The 25,850-nt window shown below is 48.7% G+C and overlaps 2 protein-coding genes and 1 long non-coding RNA gene across 5 annotated transcripts in view; 2 read left to right on the top strand and 1 right to left on the bottom strand.

Annotated features, from left to right (window-relative positions):
• Positions 1-7,592, top strand: part of LOC310668355 (disintegrin and metalloproteinase domain-containing protein 10-like) — a 28,808-nt gene extending 21,216 nt beyond the window's left edge. For both annotated transcript variants that reach the window (XM_083421515.1, XM_083421516.1), the window contains exons 12-17: positions 1,443-1,626; positions 1,758-1,857; positions 2,722-2,942; positions 4,997-5,093; positions 6,192-6,635; positions 6,877-7,592. In XM_083421515.1, the coding sequence (XP_083277641.1) occupies positions 1,443-1,626; positions 1,758-1,857; positions 2,722-2,942; positions 4,997-5,093; positions 6,192-6,328 (739 nt within the window). In that variant the 3' untranslated portion in view covers positions 6,329-6,635; positions 6,877-7,592. The remainder of the gene's footprint in view (positions 1-1,442; positions 1,627-1,757; positions 1,858-2,721; positions 2,943-4,996; positions 5,094-6,191; positions 6,636-6,876) is intronic.
• A 2,922-nt stretch (positions 7,593-10,514) lies between these two features.
• Positions 10,515-17,288, bottom strand: MICOS13 (mitochondrial contact site and cristae organizing system subunit 13). Of its 2 annotated transcripts, none has more exons than XM_083422009.1 (4): positions 17,188-17,288; positions 15,545-15,701; positions 12,725-12,776; positions 10,515-10,723 (listed from the first exon to the last, which is right to left on the bottom strand). In XM_083422009.1, exons 1-4 carry the CDS (start codon positions 17,214-17,216, stop codon positions 10,626-10,628), a joined length of 336 nt encoding a protein of 111 aa, XP_083278135.1. In that variant the 5' UTR covers positions 17,217-17,288; the 3' UTR covers positions 10,515-10,625. The 2 variants fall into 2 exon arrangements, with proteins under 2 accessions (XP_083278135.1, XP_083278136.1); XM_083422010.1 differs by lacking the exon at positions 17,188-17,288 and adding an exon at positions 17,100-17,122.
• The window catches only part of LOC310668653, a 169,316-nt gene continuing 157,889 nt past the window's right edge, over positions 14,424-25,850 (top strand). Inside the window, exon 1 of the long non-coding RNA XR_014506758.1 lies at positions 14,424-14,523. This is a non-coding gene — a long non-coding RNA (uncharacterized lncRNA). The remainder of the gene's footprint in view (positions 14,524-25,850) is intronic.

Below are 25,850 nucleotides of genomic sequence, written 5' to 3'. Positions count from 1 at the left end.
GCAGCCAGCGTTGCAGCCAGAGTCGCGCTCCTGAGCCCCGCCGCCCTCCAGCAGCCGCGTCGCGCGGTGGCCACAAGGCGCGGGTGAGTCCGAGGTACTGGCTGCGGCAGCTGTCCTGCTTCTCCCCGCCCCTCCCCGCCGTTGTCAGTGTTTAAATGCAGTGGTGCTTCGCAAGACGAAAAAACTCGCTCAACAGAAAAACTCGCAGAACGAATTAATTTCGTCTTGCGAGGCACCACTGTAGCTAAAGAAGGAGCCTAAGAGATCATCAGTTTCCTCACCCACCTTAGATTTCTAGTTTTGCAAGAGAACATCCATAGCTAAGGGTACTGGCTCTCTGCTTTCCTCCCCAACTTCCATTCTCCAGAGAAGAGCTTGAAATGGGATTCATATGAACTCCATTTGAACAGCCAGAATCATCATCATCATCAATCTTTATTACGGTCCAGAGACCCAACAAAACATTACAAATCAATACAGAGTTCATACAGCCTACCTCCAGGTTAATCAAGCACTTTGTTTGGAATATAGGGCTCGTTTGTTCTTGCAACCACCGATAAAAACCTTGCCACTGCCAACGATTTGGCTTTTGTCCAGTCTTCCAGTAGGAACCTGACATAGTGAGCCTCTGATTTTCCCGGCAAAGGTACCAGCAAGGGTAGTATCAGTTCAGCCCTGGCTTGCTCATACTTTGCACAATGCAACAAAATATGATTTATGGAATCGATGTCTTGAGCACACGAGCAAAGTCTGTCCTGGTAGGGAACTCCTCTCAACCTGCCATCCAGCACTGCAGAGGGGAAGACATTTAGTCTGGCTTTGGTGAAAAGCCTTCGATAGTTTGGTACTGTCAGGTTTTTGATGTAAGATGTTAACTCAAAGACATAATAATAATAATAATAATAATAATAATAATAATAATTTTATTTATACCCCACCGTCCCCGGCCAGAGCCGGGCTCAGGGCGGCTAACACCAATAAAATTCCAGTAAAAACATAATAAGAAAAAAAGAAAAAGACAATTTAAAATACAGGTTAAAATGCAATTTAAAATGCAGCCTCATTTTAAAAGTCAAAACCATAAGGGGAGGGAAACATAAGGGTCAGACTGAGTCCAAACCAAAGGCCAGGCGAAACAGCTCTGTCTTGCAGGCCCTGCGGAAAGATGTCAAGTCCCGCAGGGCCTGGTCTCTTGTGATGGAGCGTTCCACCAAGTCGGGGCCAGTACTGAAAAGGCCCTGTCCCTAGTTGAGACCAACCTAACCACCTTGTGACTTGGGACCTCCAGAATGTTGTCATTTGTGGACCTTAAGGTCCTCCGTGGGGCATACCAGGAGAATGTCATTAGAGTGGAAATAATAAGTCCGCAGAGTGGTCCAGTTGAGGATTCTGCAGAGCATATTGGATGGTTCTTTCATGTATGTGTGTTGTTGTTTTTTAAGCCCTAGCCAGGGACTCTGCTGCAGCCACAAATGTGCCCCCAAACCCCGGGGGGAGCGATGCCAGGCGGAGACCGACTGCGCTTCAGAAAGCACCTGCTCTGGTGCAGAAGCAAAGTGCCCGCCACCCCTTCCGAAAGCAAACTTCACCCTCTGCGGCATGCGGTCCCGGGTGTGTCTGAACGGGGTGAGTTTTCACAGAGTTGGAGGCTATTGGCCATTGGCCGTGACGTCCAGGGGGATGCCTCCAATTTCCTGGGGCACTCTGCCTTCCAAATACTGGGAGCTGAGAGCCTTCCTCCCTCTGTCTCTTTCTAGCTCTGTGTGGGCTCCCTCTGCACGCGGCACGAATTGGAGCAGTGCGATTGCGTCACCGATTCCCTGAGAGAGAAGTGCCAGCTATGCTGCCAGCTTCCAGGTCCTAATTCATTTTTTTTTTTAATTAAGCAAATGTATTATGGTGGTGATACTGTTGCAAAAACCAAACTCTACAAGCATCTCTTATTACAAAGAAGGGGGGGCGCTCATCTCGCTTTATTGGCCGAGGGAGCCAGCATACAGCTTCCGGGTCATGTGGCCAGCAGGACTAAGCCGCTTCTGGCGAACCAGAGCAGCGCACGGAAACGCCGTTTACCTTCCCACCGGAGTGGTACCTATTTATCTACTTCCACTTTGACGTGCTTTCGAACTGCTAGGTGGGCAGGAGCAGGGACTGAGCAACCCTGTCATTGCGGGGATTCGAACCGCCGACCTTCTGATCGGCAAGTCCTAGGCTCTGTGGTTTAACCCACAGCACCACCAGGGTCTCCGGGGAACCCCCTAGGGAGCCCCCAAAGGAAAACTGCTCAGAGCCCTGGGAGGGGTGGTGGGATGGCGATGAGTGGTCAGAAGGAGCAGGAGGTGTCGGAATCTGAAGAGGCAACAGGGTTTAGTAAGCTGGAAGAGTCTGTGGCAGAGAAAAGCCCAAAACCGGAGGCTGAAGCAAGAGAGGTGGGAGGCCAAGAGACAGAGAAGAGTCCAGCTGTAGTCACGGGTGTCTTCTCCTTCTGCTGCAACCAGCTCTTCTTCCCCCTGGCCTCACAGAATCAGGAGAGGCATGAAAAGAGCAGAAGAGAAGATAGCTTCATGCAGGTGTAGTCTCAGATTGCTGGGGGAAAGCCCTGGAGAGGAGACCTGCCAGGCAGGCGAGAAAAATAAAATTGAAATTGGCCGGCCCCTGAGCCTTGTTGTTTTTGGCGCCAGGTCTTGGCTAACTCCCTTTTTCCTAAACGACTGCTGCCAGGGAGAGCCGACACATGTGCCAGCACTGCCTCTGCCGCCTGGGGCCGTTTCTTCAACGGCTCCGAAATCCCGCTGATCCCGGGTTCGCCGTGTGGGGGCAAGGCCGGCTACTGCGACAAATTCCACATCTGCCGATTCGTCGATGAGGACGGGCCAGTCGCGCGGGTGAAAAACTTCATCCTGGACTTCATCGAGATGGAAGACGTCGCCACCTGGATGAAGGTGAGGTTTCAGAGACCCTCCGTGGCTCAGTGAGAAGATAGCTCAGTCGGTAGAGGGTGGGACTCTGAATCTCTGGGTCGTGGGTTCGAGCCCCACGTTGGGCAAAAGATGCGTGGCAAGGGGGTGGAGCAGATGTCCCTCAGGGTCCCTCACGACTCTACAATTCTATGCAGTAAGAGTCCCAGCTTCAGTCTCCAGTTGTTGTTGTTGAGTCGCTTAGTCGTGTCCGCCTCTTCGTGACCCCCTGGACCAGAGCATGCCAGGCACTCCTGTCTTCCACTGCCTCCCGCAGTTGGGTCAGACTCATGTTTGTAGCTTCAAGAACACTGTCCAACCATCTCGTCCTCTGTTGTCCCCTTCTCCTTGTGCCCTCCATCTTTCCCAACATCAGGGTCTTTTCCAGGGAGTTGAATGTTCATGCATGCTCCATCCGTTTCCCTCCCTCCATACAGCCCCGTGCACTGGCAACCCACGCTACACCACTGGCCCTTTGCTGTGGTTGTTGTTTAGTTGTTTAGTCGTGTCCGACTCTTCATGACCCCCTGGACCAGAGCACGCCAGGCACTCCTGTCTTCCACTGCTTCCTGCAGTTCGGTCAAACTCATGCTGGTAGCTTCGAGAACACTGTCCCACCATCTTGTCCTCTGTCGTCCCCTTCTCCTTGCGCCCTCCATCTTTCCCAACATCAGGGTCTTTTCCAGGGAGTCTTCTCTTCTCATGAGGTGGCCAAAGTCTAGGAGCCTCAGCTTCAGGATCTGTCCTTCCAGTGAGCGCTCAGGGCTGATTTCCTTCAGAATGGAGAGGTTTGATCTTCTTGCAGTCCATGGGACTCTCAAGAGTCTCCAGTATCTCCATACAATTATAGATGTGATGGCCTGGGATTCGGACTCGGAGGCTGAACCTGAGGGATCCCAGCCTGCACAGGATTCCCTGCCTCCAGAACCAGCTGAGCCGGGAGTTTGGGAATGATCCTGAAGGGTCCTCACCTGTGCTGGGTCCCCAGGTACAGGCATCAGCTGAGTGCTCTGGCTCTTGAGGTGATCGAGGACCCATTGCCTGCAGGTGCTCCACTCTCAGTCCCGTCAGGAGAAGCTGAGGTTGCCTCTGGGTCTGGTAACCCTCCAACCCCTCCTGAGCTGCAGAGGCTCAGGGCAGAGAGGCGGAGGGCTCGCCTACAGGCAAGGAGAGGCGAGTCACCAGAGGATCGGGGCCGCCCTGTGCCTTGGGGCAGATAAAAGCCAGCCAGCCCCAGTCCCAAGTTGCGGGAGCAACATTATTGGTTGCTAGTTCCTGCCTGAACCCTGTCCTGCTTACCTGCCTGAGCTCCTGACCCGCCCTGTCTCCCTGCTTGCAAGCCTGTTCCTGACTTCACCCGACTCCCTGCCCTGCACCCAGCTTCAGCTACTACGGACTGCCTCCACATTGCACCTTTGACCATGGACCAGACTTGGACCTCGCCTCTCAGGTGACCCATGGGACCAGCACAATAGAGTTGGAAGGGACCCCTAAGGGTCATCCAGCCCCCTGCAACATGGGAGGGAGGTGACGGCAAAGACCCATGCCCAGACCCATAGCAAGAAGGGAGGGCTTATGAAAATCAGAGGGCCCTCCACACTGGAAGGAGCCAGTGTGGTGTAGTGGTTAAGAGCGGTGGACTCGTAATCTGGTGAACCGGGTTCGATTCCCCGCTCCTCCACATGCAGCTGCTGGGTGACCTTGGGCCAGTCACACTTCTTTGAAGTCTCTCAGCCCCACTCACCTCACAGAGTGTTCGTTGTGGGGGAGGAAGGGAAAGGAGAATGTTAGCCGCTTTGAGACTCCTGAAGGGGAGTGAAAGGCGGGATATCAAATCCAAACTCTTCTTCTTCTTCTTCTAGTTGTGGTTCAGTGATGGAGGGCATCCTTTAGCTTGCAGATGCAATCTATCTCCAGTTAGGTGTGAGGAACCCGCCTCTGATACCCAGTTTAAGATTTTCACCCTGGCTGGGAGAACACAACTGTCTGGATTTGGAAACCACGACCTACTGATTTATTAATGCCCTGTTTCTCCACAGACACGCTGGTGGGCCGTCCTTCTGATGGTTTTGACTTTGGCCGCGATGATGGCAGCAACCATCTTCCTCTTTGGGAGGACGGTCGAAACCGAAACAGGTACTTTGGGGGGGGGGGAAGGTGCATTTCAGACACTTTTTAACCCCCCCCCCCCGTGGCCTGTCTTGCAGTGTAAGAACCCTTTCTGGATCTTTACCAACCGTGGGCAAGGTAAGGCGAAGCGAGCTGCAAAATTCAGAGACGTTTTCAAACAAAGGGTGCATTTCAGTTTGGCTATTTCAAATGATAGCTTTAATAATAATAATAATAAACTTTATTTATACCTCATCCTTCCCAGTTCAGGAAACCAGGCTCAGGAGGACTAACAACAAATTTTAAACACTTAATTGTAGAAGGAGCATAAACTACAGTATAAAAACATGAATAACAGTAAAATTCAAATCTCAGAAATCAGTTTGGGGAAAATCCATCTAATAAGCATTAGATAGTCACCAGGGCTAGTTGGCTGAATTGGTCCTACTTGGGCCAGCGAGGAGGTCAGGGGAGAATTAGCTGTGGGGTCTCAGAGCGGGTAATCTTCATAAAATCATCATCATCATCATGCTGCTACATCCAACTAAGTTCTACTCAAAGTAGAACCCATTTAAATTAATAGACCTAAGCTAGTCATATCCATGTATTTCAGTGGGGCTACTCTACATAGCAAGAGGGACGCGGGTGGAGCTGTGAGTTAAACCACAGAGCCTAGGACTTGCCGATCAGAAGGTCAGCGGTTCGAATCCCCGCAACAGGCTGAGCTCCCGTTGCTCGGTCCCGGCTCCTGCCAACCTAGCAGTTCAAAAGCACGTCAAAGTGCAAGTAGATAAATAGGTACCGCTCCAGCGGGAAGGTCAGCGGCGTTTCTGTGCGCTGCTCTGGTTCGCCAGAAGTGGCTTAGTCCTGCTGGCCACATGACCCGGAAGCTATACGCCGGCTCCCTCGGCCTATAGAGCGAGATGAGCGTCGCAACCCCAGAGTCAGCCACGACTGGACTTAATGGTCAGGGGTCCCTTTACGTTACTCTACATAGCACATGCAAAACATGGCTTGCTTTGGACGAGCACTTCTGAATTCCAAAACATCCAGGCAGCGCACACCTCTCTATCCCCTGCCTCTTAAGAGAGAGAAGTTGAGTGTTTTCTCCCTCATTTCCTGCAGATGAGAGAGCGGCGAGGGCTTCCGATAAGAAGATTTCTCTCAACCAGCGCCCAGAGAACCAGCATGCTTTCTTCTACTGGGAACACGAGGAGATCTATATTGAATCCCTGCGGCAGGAGTACGAAACCATTATATAGAGTCCCAACTCCTTCCAAAGGCAGTCCACAGGGCTATGTTTGAATCTCCTGAGCCTGCAGCTTCTCACAGAATCCTAGAGTTGGAAGGGACACTGAGGGTCATCTAGTCCAACCCCACCTGCAATGCAGAAATCTCAGCTAAAGCATCCATGACACATGGCCTTCAAACCTCTGTTTAAAAACCTCCAAGGAGAGTCCACCACCTCTCATGGGGGTCCGTTCCATTGTTGGGACAGCTCATACTGTCAGTTTTTCCTGATGTTGAGTTGGAATCTCCTTTCTTGCAACTTGAAGAAGAAGAAGAAGAGTTTGGATTTGATATCCCGCTTTATCACTACCCGAAGGAATCTCAAAGCGGCTAACATTCTCCTTTTCCTTCTTCCCCCACAACAAACACTCTGTGAGGTGAGTGGGGCTGAGAGACTTCAAAGAAGTGTGACTGGCCCAAGGTCACCCAGCAGCTGCATGTGGAGGAGCGGAGACGCGAACCCTGTTCACCAGATTACGAGTCCACTGCTCTTAACCACTACACCACACTGGCTCTCGAGTCCTACCCTCCAGAGCAGGAGAAAACAAGCTTGTTCCTTCTTCCATGTGACAGCCCTTTAAATATCTGAAGATGGCTCTCATATCTTCTCTCAGTTTCCTCTTCTTCAGGCTAAGCATACCCAGATCCTTCAACCGTTCCTCATAAGGCTGCTTCCAGACCTTTAATCATCTTGGTTGCCCTCCTCTGCACACCTTCCAGCTTGTCAACATCCTTCTTAAATTGTGGTGCCCAGAATTGGACACGGGATTCCAGGTGTGGTCTAACCAAGGAAGAATAGAGTGGGACTATGACTTCCCTTGATCTGGGCACTAGACTTCTGTTGAGGCAGCCTAGAATAGCATTAGCCTTTTTTGATGTAGGCTCATGTTAAGTCTGTGATCTACTAAAACCCCTAGATCCTTTTCACATGCACTGCTAGCATGCCAGGTGTCCCCCATCTTATATTTACACAGAAAGCTTAGATTTGTTCTTCATTGTTAAGATTCCTGCTCCGTGATTGCAGTCATGGGATTGTTGTCTATCACATGACGGTGTATGTTTTGATGCCACAGGGTGGGAAGTGACGGAGACAGGATGTTTGTGTTACTGTGTTCCGTAAAGTGGGGCTATTGTCCTTTGTTCTTTTTCTCTTTGCTGTCTGATGCTAGAGAGAGAGGGAGCCATGTTGCAGTGCTCCGTGTGTGTTTATATGTAAATAAAGTAGATTAGCCAAAATGCTGAGCTACTGAGTTCTGTTACGCAGCTGCAAAAAAACTCTGCAGATCTGTAAGTGTGCTGATGTTTTTTGGCATCAGTTACTGTGATGTTCGGGCAGAAGAAAGCTTTTGAAGCTCCGATCGACCAGTCGGGCATGTGTCTCTGCCAGGGTCCTGATCCGAGAGTTGGGGATCCTAACATTCCTTCGTGTAGAACATTGCATTTATCCCCACTGAAATTCTTTTTGTTCATTGGGGTACAGTTCTAATTGGGGTCCAGTTCTCTTATCTGTTGTCACACTGAATCCAGATTCAATCTTCTCCATCCTTGTTGATAGACTCCTGCAAATAAATGCTACCAGCTACCAGGAAGCACGCCATCGTTCCGTCACACTCTTTTGTGACCAAAAAAATAGGCTGTGGGGGCGTGGCTGTGCAAATCAAGGGGCAAAATGCCCCGGAGAGCAGCAGCCTTGATGCCTAGTGGGTGGGGGTTTTGTGGGGTCACCCCCAAATCTGTGTAGACCAGGGGTGCCCAAGCTTTTTTCAAAGAGGGCCAGATTTGACCAGAAGCATTTTTACTGGGCATTGTGGGGAGTGATATAAATAGAAAAGAATATAAGCTCTTTTTATATGCAATAACAGCAGCAAGAATATTACTGGCCCAAAAATGGAAGCAAGAAGAATTACCGACGATTGAAGAATGGAAAATGAAGTTAATGGACTATGCAGAATTGATAAACTAACAGGAAGGATTCGAAACCGGTGGGACCAGAAATTCACGGAAGACTGGAGTCCAACCCCCTGCCAAGCAGGAAACACCATCAGAGCACTCCTGACATCTGGTTGTCAAGCCTCTGCTTAAAGACCTCCAAAGAAGGAGACTGCACCACAGTGTTGTTGTTGTTGTTGTTTAGTCCACCACACTCCTTGGCAGCAAATCCCACTCTCGAACAGCTCTTACTGTCAGGAAGTTCTTCCTAATGTTTAGGTGGAATCTTCTTTCTTGTAGTTTGGATCCATTGCTCCGTGTCCGCTTCTCTGGAGCAGCAGAAAACAACCTTTCTCCCATCTCTATATGACATCCTTTTATATAATTTGAACATGGCTATCATATCACCCCTTAACCTCCTCTTCTCCAGGCTAAACATGCCCAGCTCCCTTAGCCGTTCCTCATAAGGCATAAGCCTTTTCCCCACACAGGCAAACAACAGCCCAGAACTACTTCCATTCTCCCCTGCTCTGTGGTGCGCATTGGGTGCCACCCACCCAATTGCTGTCCCGTTGCCCTCACACTACTACAATTCCCAGAGTTCCCTGCAAAGAGTAAAAGCACTCCGGAAATTGTAGCTCTGTGAGGAACGGTGTGTGTGTGTGTGTCTCCTAACGACTCTCAGCACCCTTATCAAACTACAATTCCCAAAATTCTTTGGGGGTTTAGTTTCCCCACATAAACTAAAGCTTAATTAACTCGGCACTGAACACACAGCAGGTCCGACGCCGCCCGGGTGCAGTTGAAAGTAGTTGGACTACTGCAATGCCCTCTACATGGGGCTACCTTTGAAGGTGACTTGGAAACTACAACTAATCCAGCTAGACTGGTGACTGGGAGCGGCCGCCAAGACCACATAACACCGGTCCTGAAAGATCTTCATCGGCTCCCGGTGCGTTTCTGAGCACAATTCAAAGTGTTGGTGCTGACCTTGAAAGCCCTAAACGGCCTCAGCCCAGTAATTACGGTGGAGGATCCAAAAAATTCTCTTCCTGGAGTGATAGAAAAGATCCAAGAATTTGGGGAAGTGGCAGGATTTAAATTACCGTATTTTTCGCTCTATAACACGCACCAGACCATAAGACGCATGTAGTTTTTAGAGGAGGAAAACAAGAAAAAAAAATATTCTAAACGAAACAGTGGATGTATGATTTTTGTGGTTCATGCTGTGGCCACAGACATGTGATCGGACGGTTGAGTTTGGGGTAGCCCAATGCAAAAATCCTGAGGATCCATGTGGATCCGTGCTAAAGTCGCCCTAAAGTCGCAGGGGCGCTGGAAGTCGCAGGGGCGCTGGGGGGGTGAACGGGAAGCAAAAGAAGGAGAACGATGCCTCTCACACACACACAGCCCCTACAGTGTCTACTCCAAAATCGGACAGCAAAAAACTGCAGGGGGTTGTTTTAAAGCAGCCAACCCCGCTCTGCTTCTCTCCCTCCTCCCCGGCTCGGCTCGCTGCCAGGAGCCGCTTACACCCGCTTTACTGTTTCAAAGCGAGCCACAGACTGCTCAAAACTGCAGCAGATTCCCCCGCCATCCGTAGGCATTCGCTCCATAACACGCACAGACATTTCCCCTTACTTTCTAGGAGGAAAAAACTGCGTGTTGTGGAGCGGAAATTACGGTAAACAGAAACAAAACTAAGCTATTAGTAAAAAAGTATATATTCTGGACAGTCTTTTCTATCCACGGTCAATGTTTGCCTCTTTATATTTAACATAAATAAAAATATTCAAAATATAACAGGAATTGGGTTCACGTATCCATTTCTGAGGACAATTCAAAGTGTTGGTGCTGACCTTTAAAGCCCTAAACGGCCTCAAAGGTCCAGTATACCTGAAGGAGCATCTCGACCCCCATCATTCTGCCCGGACACTGAAGTCCAGCTCCAAAGGCCTTCTGACAGTTCCCTCACTGCGAGAAGTGAGGTTACAGGGAACCAGGCAGAGGGCCTTCTTGGTGGTGGCACCCGCCCTATGGAACGCCCTCCCACCAGATGTCAAGGAAACAAACAACTATCTGACTTTTAGGAGACATCTGAAGGTAGCCCTGTTTAGGGAAGTTTTAAATGTTTGACGTTTTATCGTGTTTTTCATATTCTGTTGGGAGCCGCCCAGAGTGACTGGGGAAACCCAGCCAGATGGGCGGGGTATAAATAATAAATTAGTCTTATTCTTCTTATAAAGTCTTTTATTGCAGCCCTTGAGAAACAGGGGCCAGACTCTGGTGCTGAAAACCTCCCCATTAAAAGCGGCAAGAGGGGGCCTTATCAGAGAGGCTTCATTTGACGAGGCCCTTCATGTACTTCCATCCATTCTGGGTATATTCACTGGCCCTGGTGGGGGCTACGGAGAGAGCGCCGATTGTCGTCCGAACCCCTGCAGAAAAACAACAACAAGGAAATTAAAGCAAGAAACTGCAACGGAAAGTTGCAGCACGGACTGATATCCCTGCTGAGAATTCCATTCCCCCACTGCCAGTCAAGTTAGCAATCTGCAGCCACTGAGCATGCTCAGTCCCCATCAAACAGTCTGTGTATCTTTCCCCCTGTTTTTGTGCAGGGGGAGGGCATGTTTCCATTTGTTTGTTTATTGCATTTATCCCACCTTTTTCCCCCTCCAAGGAGCTCGGAGGTGGCGTATGTTAGAATTCCTGTTCCGTGACCGCAGTCATGGGATTGTTGTCTATCACATGACGGTGTATGTTTTGACTCCACAGAGTGGGAAGTGATGGAGACAGGATGTTTGTGTTACTGTGTTCCGTGAAGTGGTATGTATTCTACTATCAGCTCACTAATTTGAGTGAGCGAAGGGTAATATTTAATCAACATATCCTCTCCTACTATCCACAACATTCCCACATGAATATAGTGAAGTATACAAATTTAATCATCACCATCATCATCATCAACAACAACAACAACAACAAAAGTTGCCCGGGACCCAAGGGACCCCTTCCAACTCTATGATTCTGTGATTAATACCCACTTAGTGTTAGAATTCCCGCTCCATGATTGCAGTCATGGGATTGTTCACATGACGGTGTATGTTTTGACTCCACAGAGTGGGAAGTGACGGAGACAGGATGTTTGTGTTACTGTGTTCCGTGAAGTGGGACTTTTGTCCTTTGTTCTTTTTCTCTTTGCTGTCTGATGCTAGAGAGAGAGGGAGCCATGTTGCAGTGCTCCGTGTGTGTTTATATGTAAATAAAGTAGATTAGCCAAAATGCTGAGTTGCTGAGGTCTGTCTCGCAAGTTGTGCAGACTCTGCAGATCCCTAAGTGTGCTGATGTTTTTTGGCATCAGTTGCTGTGATGTTTGGGCAGAAGAAAGCTTTTGAAGCTCCCAAACAAAAGACCAGGAGGGAGAGAAGATGCCAGTCGGGCATGTGTCTCTGCCAGGGTCCTACTCGAGTGTAGGCTGAACTCCTGACAGCGTGTACACAGTTCTTCTCCCCATCTGATTTCCCCGCAAGGTAGGTTAGGCTGAGAGAGGCAGCGACGGGCCCAAGTGGCCCAGTGAGCTTTGTGGATGAGCGGAGGATTTGAACCGCTCAAAATGACGTCACACGCATGCGCAGAAGCGGCTAATTGCGACCCGCGCACATGCAGACGCGGGGTGCATTCTGCTCATGTTGCGAACGGGGCTCCGGGACGGATCCCGTTCGCAACCAGAGGTACCACTGTATCCTTAACCTCTATCAGGGATTTTAAGCACTGAGGTTCAGACCCACTTGGAATTTTCTGTATAACAGGGGTGATAAAGACCGAGCACACATCCTCATAAAAACGACATCGTAGCAAGATGTGAGAGACAGTTTCCACATCTATCAGGCCGCAGGGGCAGACTCGCTCTGTGTACGGTTTACCCACATATTTGCCCGGGGGAGGGGGGGGGGAGAAGATAATAGGAATTGGTATGCATCAGGGGTTGAATGTATGGAAGTGAGAGCTGGACCATAAAGAAGGCTGATCGCTGAATAATTGATGCTTTTGAATTCTGGTGCTGGAGGAGACTCTTGAGAGTCCCATGGACTGCAAGAAGATCAAACCTCTCCGTTCTGAAGGAAATCAGCCCTGAGTGCTCACTGGAAGGACAGATCCTGAAGCTGAGGCTCCAAGACTTTGGCCACCTCATGAGAAGAGAAGACTCCCTGGAAAAGACCCTGATGTTGGGAAAGATGGAGGGCACAAGGAGAAGGGGACGACAGAGGACGAGGTGGTGGGACAGTGTTCTCAAAGCTACCAGCATGAGTTTGACCAAACTGCGGGAGGCAGTGGAAGACAGGAGTGCCTGGCGTGCTCTGGTCCAGGGGGTCACAAAGAGGCGGACACGACTAAACGACTAAACAACAACAACGGGTTGAATTAAAAAGCCTTACCTGAGTTCCAGTAGCTGCAGAGAGAGAATTCAGTCTTTGGGACAGCCGGGAGCTGGAGGAATGAAGAACACAAGCAAGGCATATAAAAAAGGCTGGTGGCGCCTTCGAAAACAGCTTGCATTGCAAAAGGTTCTGGGTTCAAGACCTAGGAATCTCTGTTTAGAGCAGGTGTAGGGAACCTGTTTAGAGCAGGTGTAGGGAGCAGGTGTAGGGAAGAGGAGGTTAAGGGGTGATATGATAGCCATGTTCAAATATATCAAAGGATGTCACACAGAGGAGGGAGAAAGGTTGTTTTCTGCTGCTCCAGAGAAGCGGACACGGAGCAATGGATCCAAACTACAAGAAAGAAGATTCCACCTAAACATTAGGAAGAACTTCCTGACAGTAAGAGCTGTTGGACAGTGGAATTTGCTGCCAAGGAGTGTGGTGGAGTCTCCTTCTTTGGAGGTCTTTAAGCAGAGGCTTGACAACCAGATGTCAGGAGTGCTCTGATGGTGTTTCCTGCTTGGCAGGGGGTTGGACTCGATGGCCCTTGTGGTCTATCCCAACTCTATGATTCTATGATTCTATGGACCTGTCAGCCATCAATGCCACTGGATTCCACCAGCCCCAAAGAGCATTCGTGCAATGGTCAGGGCTGCAGGAAGCCACCTGGAGCTTTTCAGATGAAGGGCAATGTATAAATTTAATGAATAATAATAATAATTTATTATTTATACCCCGCCCATCTGGCTGGGTTTCCCCAGCCACTTTGGGCAGCTTCCAACAAAACACTAAAATACCTATTAAACATTAAAAGCTTCCCTAAACAATAATAATAATTTATTATTTGAATAACACACACACACACACACACAATTTATATATGAATAAAATAAATACAATTTTATACCCGACTTCCTTCAGTAAGGTTTTCTTTTGAAACGTTTAAGATCTTTTTAAAAAATTATATATATTATCTTTGCTGGGTTAAGTGCACATTCTGCAGTTGGCCTCCTCTGTCATGCTTCCTTTTGAAATCTTTAAGAGTATTTTAGTTTTCTGTCAATTTCTTTGAATACCTTTCAGGCTGCTAGTTCTTCCTCCGCCGCTGCCGCCACCACCAGGTTTGTGGTGGGGTGAACCAGCTTATACTCGAGTCAATATGTTTTCCAGGGTTTTTTTGTGTTAAAATTAGGTGCCTCCACTTATATTCAGATCGGCTTATACTCAAGTATAGTGGTGCCTCGCAAGACGAAAAGAATCCGTTCCGCGAGTCTCTTCGTCTTGCGGTTTTTTTCGTCTTGCGAAGCAAGCCCATTAGCGGATTAGTGCTATTAGCGGTTTAGCGGCTATTAGCGGCTATTAAAGGCTTAAGGGATTAGCTGATTAGCTGCTAAAAGGCTATTAGCGGCTATTAAAGGCGTAAGGGATTAGAGGATTAGCTGCTAAAAGGCTATTAGCGGCTATTAAAGGCTTAAGGGATTAGCTGATTAGCTGCTAAAAGGCTATTAGCGGCTATTAAAGGCGTAAGGGATTAGAGGATTAGCTGCTAAAAGGCTATTAGCGGCTTAGATCAGCTGTTAAGCGGCTTAGATCAGCTGTTAAGCGGCTTAGCGAACAGCTGTTAAGCGGCTTAGGGGCTTGGGAAAAAGGTGGGGAGGGAAAAAACCCCCTGGAATCGCAAGGCATTTTCGTCTTGCGAAGCAAGCCCATAGCAAATTCGTCCTGCGAAGCACCTCCAAAACGGAAAACCCTTTCGTCTAGCGGGTTTTCCGTCTTGCGAGGCATTCGTCTTGCGGGGCACCACTGTATATACGGTGTGTATATACACACACATACACACACATATATATACACTCACACAAACAAGTTTGCCATCATTACATAGGTTTAGGTGCCAGGAAAAAAACATTCCTTCTTTCATAAAACCTTTGGATTTCAATTATCTATGGGCTTAATGCATGGGTGGGGTGTTTCAATCTAGATTTATTTGTTTTTTTTAAGAGAACTGCCTTTTGGATTTATTGATTATTTAAAATGCTAGTTCTAAGGTGTGCATGCATCGGCTTTTTGCTTAAATGATCTGTAAGCCGGTTTGAGTCGCTGTGGCAAAAAAACAGAGTGAGCAGATGCTAAAATTTAATAAATAATAATAATACTCAAGAAAACCATAGTGCAACTGATACGGAAGGGGGGGCATGTCTTCTTCACTCCCTTCTTCGCTACAATATATCCATTTATTTCCAATTGTCAATGTCAAAAGGGACTAAAATTTATAAAATTCATAGAAAATCAACGTGCCAATTTGCTCTATTTCTCTAGGACTCCATGACACCTCCCCTGTCCTCCATAATCCCTCAAGCAAGGTGTCAAGACCCTAATCCTGTCAAATCACTCTGCCAAGGCTTTCCTCTGGGCAATACCAGGTGGCAGACTATGCATACATGGACCATTGTCTTCTCATCACCGGTACTCAGGATGTGCTTATCTGCGCATATCTCCAGCTCTGCATATTCCCCCCTCCCTCCTCCATATGTTAATCCTGTGTAACCCAACCTCTTCTTAATGTATTCATGATGTAACTGGGATGTATTTTGCACTGTATTCTGGGACATGGAGGGAAGTTTCAAAAATTCATGTCACCCCTTCCTCACAGTTCAATCTCGCCTTGAACCTTGTTGCGCAATAAACATGGATCTTCTGCAGTTTGCTCCTCTCTGGCTGAACTCATTTTCCTCCGCAGGGACCTGCGGACTAAGTCCGACGAGCTGGGTGGCAGAGCAGCCTCGCACCCAGATTTTACCGTAACAGCAGACAAATGCTCCCATGAGCTCTTACCTTCCAGCCAAAATATTTCGCCCATTCTTCTACAGCTGGGGGGAGCGCTTCTTGGGCTTTACGAAGGGCTTGGGCCCCCTCCTCGCCCCCGCTCAGCAAACCTTGGCTGTAAACCACGTAGATGGCCCCCCCTGCCAGACCACCTTTGACCAGGAACCTGAGCAGAAAAATCATAGGATCACAGAATTGTAGTACAGAATTGGGTTACAGACGCTTCAGGTTACAGACTCCGCTAACCCACAAATAGTACCTCGGGTTAATAACTGTGCTTCAGGATGAGAACAGAATTCACGCAGCAGCGGGGGCCCCCCTTAGCTAAAGTGGTACCTCAGGGTAAGAACAGTTTCAGGTTAAGAACGGACCTCCAGAACGAATTAAGTTCTAATAATAATAATTTATTATTTGTACCCCGCCCATCTGGCTGGGTTTCCCCAGCCACTCTGGGCGGCTTCCAACAAAGATGAAAAATACACTAAAATGTCACATATTAAAAACTTCCCTGAATAGGGCTGCCTTCAGATGTCTTCTTAACCCGAGGTACCACTGTAATAATAATAATAATAATAATAATTTTTATTTGTATCCCTGTTCCACAGGGAGGGCGCCACCACCGAGAAGGCCCTCTGCTTGGTTCCCTGTAACTTCACTTATCACAGTGAGGGAACCGCCAGAAGGCCCTTGGAGCTGGACCTCAGTGTCCGGGCAGAACGATGGAGGTGGAGACGCTCCTTCAGGTATACTGGACCGAGGCCGTTTAGGGCTTTCAAGGTCAGCACCAACACTTTGACTTGTGCTCAGAAACGTACTGGGAGCCAGTGTAGGTCTTTCAAGACCAGTGTTATATGGTCTTGGCGGCCGCTCCCAGTCACCAGTCTAGCTGCCACCTTCTGGATTAATTGCAGTTTCTGGGTCACCTTCAAAGGTAGCCCCACGTAGAGCAAATTGCAGTAGTCCAAGCGGGAGATAACCAGAGCATGCACCACTCTGGAGAGACAGTCTGCGGGCAGGTAGGGTCTCATCCTGCGTACCAGGTGGAGCTGGTGGACAGCCACCCTGGACACAGAATTGACCTGCGCCTCCATGGACAGCTGTGAGTCCAAAATGACTCCCAGGCTGCACACCTGGTCCTTCAGGGGCACAGTTACCCCAGTTAGTATTTGCCAGTTACAGTTAGTTTTTGCCAGTGAAATGGAAGGGACTGTTTGGATCCAACAGATGATGGTGGAAAGACATATTTTGCAAAATGTGATCCCTTTTGTGATCAGGGGGAGAGGTGATGAAATAAATATTATGACAGTGAGATCAGCACCAACATTATTAACCCAAGAAAAATCAGAGTAATATTTATTTGCAGCAGCCCCTAGCCATAGCAACCAAAGAAGGAATAAAAGCTGTTTTAATATTTCTGGGCATATCGAAATGCACAGGGAGGAGGTTTTTATTTCATTTTAAAATGCACATTTCAGCTCAGAACATGCCAAAATAAAATAGGGGTGGGACAGAAGGGTGTTTTTCTTTGCAAAAAGCTCCAAAAGAACCAGGAGGCATTTTCCACCTGCTCATCCTTGCTCCCCATTGAACGTAAGGAGGAAAAAGAAATTAAAACGCAAAGAAATCAAAGGAGACCCGCCCGCCCGACTCACTTGACAATGGGGAAGATGCGGGGAGCCATGACGGGGCGACGTCTCCGCGCGCGGCGCAAGGGCAGCTCGGCGCCCGCCCGCGCCGTTTCCAGAGAACCCAGCCAGCCTCTCGCGGGACTTTTCGGGAATTGTAGTCCGAAGGCGAGCGAGTCACATGCCCTCCCACTGAAAGTCCGCTCTAGCCTTGCGACTCGTTGGTTGCACCTCCAACTCCAGGTTTTCTTCTTGGTTAAAGGGAAAGGCGCTTGGCAGCCTCTGTGTTTTGTGTTCTTTTTTTAAAAAAAAACCAGAACATTTATTCGGGAGTAAGTCCCAAACATAAGCATTTGCCCGTTTTTTATTTTGCAGATTTAGTTGGGGGGTGGGGGGTTTGGAGGGGTGCGGATCATGCTGCAACATTTCGTTGCAGTTCCCGCTCATTGGAAAAAAGTCCCTACCAGAGAAGAATGGAAAATCAATTTGATGGACTATGCCGAAATGGCCCCAAATGACCGGAAGAATCAGAAATCAGGAAGACCAAAATTTTAATAAGGAATGGGGGAAATCTATAACTTGTCTTAAAAACCATTGCAAACAGTTAAAAACTGCTAGCAGGATTGGAATATCCCGTGTAGTTTCATGGTGAATTTTAGACACAACAGAGAAGGTAGAAGATTTTGGATCATCATAAAAGATGAAGGAGGAAATGATTAACGATAAGACCCACAAAGGGGAAGAGGGAAGTCTAGGAGATTCTTCGGAATCTTCTTTTCATGTTGTATGTTCGATGTGCGACTGTAAAATTTTAATTTGAAAAAACAAACAAATATATATACACACACACACACACACACACACACACACATATGGGACGTGGGTGGCGTTGTGGTCTAAACCACTGAGCCTCTTGGGCTTGCCGATCAGAAGGTCGGCGGTTTGAATCCCCGCGACGGGGTGAGCTCCCATTGCTCAGTCCCTGCTCCTGCCAACCTTGAAGTTCGAAAGCACGCCAGTGCAAGTAAATAAATAGGCACCACTCCGGCGGGAAGGTAAACGGCATTTCCATGCGCTGCTCTAGTTCTCCAGAAGCGGCTTAGTCCTGCTGGCCACATGACCCAGAAGCTGTACGCCGGCTCCCTTGGCTAATAAAGCGAGATGAGTGCGCAACCCCAGAGTCGGCCACAACTGGACTGAACAGTCAGGGGTACCTTTACCTTTACCTATACAGTGGTACCTCGGGTTACATACGCTTCAAGGTTACAGACGCTTCAGGTTACAGAATCCGCTAACCCAGAAATATTACCTCGGGTTAAGAACTTTGCTTCAGGATGAGAACAGAAATCGCGCAGCGGCAGCAGGAGGTCCCATTAGCTAAAGTGGTGCTGAACAGTTTCAGGTTAAGAACAGACCTCCAGAACGAATTAAGTTCTTAACCTGAGGCACCACTGTATATAAAAGAAAAAGCCGCTTACAAAATAAGAACGATCTGAACGGGCTTGTGTTTCAGTGAAGGTCTAAAGCAGGGATCCCCAACCTTCGGCCCTCCAGATGTTTTGAGACTACAATTCCCATCATCCCTGACCACTGTTCCTGTTAGCTAGGGATCATGGGAGTTGTAGGCCAAAACATCTGGAGGGCCGGAGGTTGGGGGTGCCCGGTCCAAGGTGACGTTGCATCAGTTTAACCCACCCCAAATGATCAGGTTGTTGGGTCTCGGGGGTGGTTTGTCCCAGGGGGGCAGAGAAGCAGGCAGGGGGCCGATTCAAAGGCTGAGCCTCAGAGATGGATGGAGAGGCCCCCATCCCACAATTTTAACAAGTCCCCCCTCTTTTCCACCTGATACGGAAGGGGGGGCATGTCTTCTTCACCTCCTTCTTCGCTACAATATATCCATTTATTTCCAATTGTCAATGACAAAAGGGACTAAAATCTATAAAATTCCTAGAAAATCAACGTGCCAATTTGCTCAAATTCTCTAGGATTCCATGACACCTTCCCTGTCCTCCATAATCCCTCAAGCAAGGTGTCAAGACCCTAATCCTGGCAAATCACTCTGCCAAGCCTTTCCTCTGGGCAATGCCAGGTGGCAGACTATGCATACATGGACCATTGTCTTCTCATCACTGGTACTCAGGATGTGCTTATCTGCGCATATCTCCAGCTCTGCATATTCCCCCCTCCCTCCTCCATATGTTAATCCTGTGTAACCCAACCTCTTCTTAATGTATTCATGATGTAATCTGTGTAACCCAACCTCTTCTTAATGTATTCATGATGTAACTGGGATGTATTTTGCACTGTATTCTGGGACATGGAGGGAAGTTTCAAAAGTTCATGTCACCCCTTTCTCGCTGTTCAATCTCGCCTTGAACCTGTTGCGCAATAAACTTGGATCTTCTGCAGTTTGCTCCTGTCTCCGGCTGAGCTCATTTTCCTCCGCAGGGACCCGCGGACTTAGTCCGACGAGCTGGGTGGCAGAGCAGCCTCGCACCCAGATTTTACCGTAACACCACCAAAAGCCATATAAGATCACTTCTGCCACCACCATCACATGGTGCCAGAATCCAGCCCGATTCACATGCAGCACAGCACAGAGACAAAAATCTCCGTGGAAGGAGCTCCTCCAACACTCTTCTAGAAATTTCCACTGGGAGGCCAGATAGCGCACAGCTGCCGCCACCTTGTGGCTGTCAGGAATAGCAGCTAGAGCAATATATTTAAAACTGGATTTTTTAAAAAATACATTTCTCACACCTGACATGTACATTCCTAACTCTTGGTTTGCAGCCCACGAGTTTATTATTATTTCAAATTAGCACATTTGAAAGGTTTCTTTTCGGTCCTTTCCTCTGCACTTAAACAGCCATTTTATAGGATCGGCTGCGATTATTTTTAGATGCCTTGGCAGCCTTTGTTTTATTAGGGAACATAACCGTTTCCTGGCATATTGAGAAGAATTGGAATGCTGGGATTTGCAAATTGCAATTCATCGGCACCCACGAATCAAATGCCAACGGAGAGCACAATCCCATTGGGCACAGTGGATAAGCGTGTTCATTGTATTAGTTGTCTTATAATAATTTTGCCCTGGTTTTCTAGCAAAAGGGGGGGGGGAGGAGACTCCCAGAGTGGTTTGCAAAGGTCAGTGGCAAGGCAGCTCCTGCAGTCTAAAAGGCTTGTGGTCTTTTTTCTTTATTTAAAGACACAACAGACAAGGAAAATGAGAGGAGGAGGGAGGAGGAAAATGCAAACACAGCAAACTTTTTCAGCAGGGGACTGGTCCACTGTCCCTCAGAACTTCTGGGGGGCAAGGCAGCTCCTGCAGTCTAAAAGGCTTGTGGTCTTTTTTCTTTATTTAAAGACACATCACACAAGGAAAATGAGAGGAGGAGGGAGGAGGAAAATGCAAACACAGCAAACTTTTTCAGCAGGGGGCTGGTCCACTGTCCCTCAGACCTTCTGGGGGGCCAGACAGCTCCTGCAGTCTAAAAGGCTTGTGGTCTTTTTTCTTTATTTAAAGACACAACAGACAAGGAAAATGAGAGGGGGAGGGAGGAGGAAAATGCAAACACAGCAAACTTTTCCAGCAGGGGACTGGTCCACTGTCCCTCAGACCTTCTGGGGGGCCAGACAATCATGGGAACGGCTTTGACTGGCTGGCTAAACCAGGTGAGGGGAGCCAATGGGTCTCAAGCCCTCAGTGAGTTAGGGGTTTCCCCTGCATGTGAAGACAGGCTCTGGCGGACAGAGCGGACGAGACCAAAAATGGGTCCAACGGTCAAGAAGGCGGTTTCTGCCTGTGCTGCAGAGGGAAGCGATGGGCAGTTGGGGTTCATCCACCTGCGAAGGGAGCCCATCTAGAAGAAGGAAAACTCTGATCCCAAACCTCCACTGTCTTGCAGGATATCTTCGGGAGAAGATAAGACTCAGGAGTAAACCTTACACAAATCTACAACGCAGTCCCTAAGGCGCTTTGCACTCCTCCTTCCAGCCAAGCTGGTGCCCAGCGTCTTGTTCTGCTTTTCCTTTGGACCACATCAGCAAATCCGAGGGGGGGGGGTCTTGTTGTCTTGGCAGCTCAGGACCTCCAGACACCTGGCCATGGTCTGTGCCCCAGGAAGGTCACTACAGTCATAAGGTAAAGGTAAAGGGACCCCTGACCATCAGGTCCAGTCGTGGCCGACTCTGGGGTTGCGGCGCTCATCTCACTTTATTGGCCAAGGGAGCCGGCGTACAGCTTCCGGGTCATGTGGCCAGCATGACTAAGCCGCTCCTGGCGAACCAGAGCAGTGCACGGAAATGCCGTTTACCTTCCTGCCAGAGTGGTACCTATTTATCTACTTGCACTTTGAGGTGCTTTCGAACTGCTAGGTTGGCAGGAGCAGGGACCGAGCAACGGGCGCTCACCCCGTCGCGGGGATTTGAACCACCGACCTTCAGAGCCCTAGGCTCTGTGGTTTAACCCGCAGTGTCACCCGCGTCCCTCATTACAGTCATACCTTCTTGTAGTTTGGATCCATTGCTCCGTGTCCGCTACAAGAAAGAAGATTCCACCAAAACATTAGGAAGAACTTCCTGACAGTAAGAGCTGTTTGACAGTGGAATTTGCTGCCAAGGAGTGTGGTGGAGTCTCCTTCTTTGGAGGTCTTTAAGCAGAGGCTTGACAACCATATGTCAGGAGGTTGGCAGGAGCAGGGACCGAGCAACGGGAGCTCACCCCGTCGCGGGGATTTGAACCACCGACCTTCTGATCGGCAAGTCCTAGGCTCTGTGGTTTAACCCATAGCGCCACCCGCGTCCCTCACTACAGTCATACCTCGGGTTAAATATGCCTCGAGTTGAGCGCATTCGAGTTGCGCTCCTCGGCAACAGAGCGCATTACTTCTGGGTTTTGCCACTTGCGCATGCGCAGACGCTCAAAATGACGTCACACGCATACGCAGACGCACAGACGCTAGTTACGTTTACCTCTAGATGCGAACGGGGCTGTGGAACGGATCCCGTTCGTATCTAGAGGTACCACTGTAATGCTTCACTGCCAAAGGCACCCTCTGTTGTCCCTCAAGACAGATTGGTGCCTGATGGATTTTCTGTAGGGCACCCAATGTAGGGTACATTGCTCAAAACATGCTCAAAACATCCCTTGTGGGTGAATGGTTGTGTTTCGCTTCTGCGCGTTCTCCATTGGCTTTGCGTATTTAAATCTGTAAAAAGGTAAAGGTACCCCTGCCCATACGGGCTAGTCTTGACAGACTCTAGGGTTGTGCGCCCATCTCACTCACTTCCGGGTCACGTGGCCAGCGTGACGAAGCTGCTCTGGCGAGCCAGCGCAGCACATGGAAATGCCGTTTGCCTTCCTGCTAGTAAGCGGTCCCTATTTATCTACTTGCACCCGAGAGTGCTTTCAAACTGCTAGGTTGGCAGGCGCTGGGACCGAACAGCGGGAGCGCACCCCGCCGCGGGGATTTGAACTGCCGACCTTTCGATCGGCAAGCCCTAGGCACTGAGGCTTTAACCCACAGCGCCACCCGCGTCCCCATTTAAATCTGTATCAGACCACAAATCCTCACGAAAATCCACCAGGGTGCGACTGTCAGCTGAGAAAGTACACAGAGGCGCTGCGGTCCTTAATTTTACATTTACCCCCCAAACACACCACCTCCACCCTGAGTCATTCCCTGCCCCTGGGCAACTCTGATCAGTGGACTCGGGTTCTAGTAAACACACACAAAAAGATGCTGGATCCTGCAAGCCTTTGAAGGATCCAAAATGGTCAAAGGCCTGGAAACGATGCCTTCTGAGGAACGGCTAAGGGAGCTGGGCATGTTTAGCCTGGAGAAGAGGAGGTTAAGGGGTGATATGATAGCCATGTTCAAATATATAAAAGGATGTCACATAGAGGAGGGAGAAAGGTTGTTTTCTGCTGCTCCAGAGAAGCGGACACGGAGCAATGGATCCAAACTACAAGAAAGAAGATTCCACCTCAACATTAGGAAGAACTTCCTGACAGTAAGAGCTGTTTGACAGTGGAATTTGCTGCCAAGGAGTGTGGTGGAGTCTCCTTCTTTGGAGGTCTTTAAGCAGAGGCTTGACAACCATATGTCAGGAGTGCTCTGATGGTGTTTCCTGCTTGGCAGGGGGTTGGACTCGATGGCCCTGGTGGTCTCTTCCAACTCTATGATTCTATGATTCTAAGTCTGTAAACCCTGGCATGTAGAGCCTCCAGGTACAGAGGCACTCTACCATAGGATGCCAGGAGCAGCAATGACGGAGGCCTCTCGTGCCCTGTTTGTGGCCTTCCTGGAGGTACCCGGTCACTGTTGAAAATGCGGTGCTGGGTTAAATGGAACAGATCCATTTATTGTGGTTCTCAGTTTCCATAACATCCTTTTGGTATGCTGTCTTCACTGAAATTTGCATTTTAACGCACACTTTCTCCTCTACTTTGTGCAATTTTGCACACATTATTTGGCTGGAAAATTTAGCATTGAATTACTCGGATAACGTGCAGATTTTCAAAGGATGGTTGCATTTCGGTTCTTGCAGGGTTCCAGAAACTGCAAACTGAATTTAATCCCCCTCTCTGCACACCTTTTCTTTGAACTCTTCTAAGGAGAAATCAAGAAGATCAAACCGATCCATTCTGAAGGAAATCAGCCCTGAGTGCTCACTGGAAGGACAGATCCTGAAGCCGAGGCTCCAAGACTTTGGCCACCTCATGAGAAGAGAAGACTCCCTGGGAAAGACCCTGATGCTGGGAAAGATGGAGGGCACAAGGAGAAGGGGACGACAGAGGACAAGATGGTTGGACAGCGTTCTCGAAGCTGCCAGCATGAGTTTGACCAAACTGCGGGAGGCAGTGGAAGACAGGAGGGCCTGGTCCAGGGGGTCACGAAGAGGCGGACAAAACTAAACAACAACAAAGGGGGAAATCAAAACACAGCAACACTCTCTCAAGCGAAAAATAAATGTCTTTCACCTGAAGCAATTGAGACTCCCTGTTTATTCAAATAAATTCCATTTGCTTGGTTTTTTTGTTTTTTTTATTATTCAATAAAAGTCATAAGATTCTTAAGACCACAGCAAGTTGCTGGACACTCAAGTCTATTGGCATGATTTCACCTGCAAACATCGGAAATTCTTGCAGCAGTAATTCTCAATGGGGAAGTTGGGGGGTGGGGGGTGAACGGGGAGGAGGAGGGCTAGGATACCCCCCCTCCCCTCTTAATTTCACACAGTACTTCAAAATGTCCTTTTAAGGTGGAGAGAAGGAATGTGGTTGGCAGGTGGGGGTTATAGGTATATATTTATATTTATATATATATATATATATTTAAATATATATATATTTCTTTTTCAAGTTCAAAATTAAGGTTCAGCCATCATGAAACCACTCCATAGCAGAAATAGAACGACATTGTACAAATCACATACGGAATTGATGGTTTTTAAGTATTAAAAAAACCTGTATTTACAGCTGTAAACGTGGACTTTAGAAAAACAACAACTCACAAATCGTTCACGCTGTTCCATGCACCCTCCGTACGCTCCCTCTGTTCCGAGAGGTGCCACACACACACACACACACACACACACACCTCCCAAAGCTCTGGAAAAGCGGTAGGCAATTCTGATGGAGCCCGCGGCAGAACTTGGAAATTCCTCCTCGATGAGATCTAGCGACTTGAGATGTCAGCCCTGCCTGGAATTTCCTTGGCTTTGTTGAAGTGGGCCTGGGCAAACCCAATGTTTGTCCTGCGAACGGGCTCTTTGGCGGCCGACTTGGAAAACGGCGTTGGCTTTTCAGTAACGCAGGGAATTTCATTTCGGTGTTCTGTGTTGTTGGTTTTTTTTGCATCCAAAGCGCCTTGTGGGCATTATTTCACCCTTAACGACAACCCTTTAAAGCGGGGCAGTATTAATTCCCTCTCTGCACGTTGCAGATATCGGAGGACGAAGAGAATACTGGTTTGCTAAGGCAAGATTGAGGCCCATAAATGACAGCGCAACCTTAGGCACCGCTCTACTCGGAAGTAAGTGCCACTGAGCTCAGCACAGTCCTCAAGAGGGAAGTGGGCTGAGGGTGGCAGCTGTTCAGACCGACCCTGTGCCTGTCCTCCTCAGAAGCAACACCCCGCTGTGCTGCTTGGGGCTTACCTCTGAGTAGACCTGCAAAAGGTTGCATCGAAAGCCTCCAGACCCGATACACTTCCTGGGGCGAAGGAGGCAGGGCTTCGTACTTAGAGAGGACCGATCTCTGTTAGAGGACTGTGCCTGGCCAAAGTTTAGTTTGAAGATGAAGAATCCTAAAAAGGGACAAAAGGAGAAGGTGCTACACACCTGGGACTCAGCTACACTCGACAATCACCGTATTTTTCGCTCTATAAGACGCACCAGACCAAAAGACGCACCTCGTTTTTGGAGGACAAAAACAAGAAAAAAAATATTCTGAATCTCAGAAGCCAGAACAGCAAGAGGGATCGCTGCGCAGTGAAAGCAGCAATCCCTCTTGCTGTTCTGGCTTCTGGGATAGCTGCGCAACCTGCATTCGCTCCATAAGACGCACACACATTTCCCCTTACTTTTTAGGAGGGAAAAAGTGAGTCTTATAGAGCAAAAAATACGGTATGTTTTGTAAACATGTGACACTAGATGCCGCTGCAGAGCAGCGATCCGTCACCAAA

The sequence above is a fragment of the Podarcis tiliguerta genome (assembly GCF_965153285.1).
Source record: "Podarcis tiliguerta genome assembly, chromosome: 18".
Lineage (NCBI taxonomy): Eukaryota > Metazoa > Chordata > Lepidosauria > Squamata > Lacertidae > Podarcis > Podarcis tiliguerta.
Note: the sequence above shows the minus strand (reverse complement) of the source record. Positions and strands in the feature narration are given on the sequence as shown.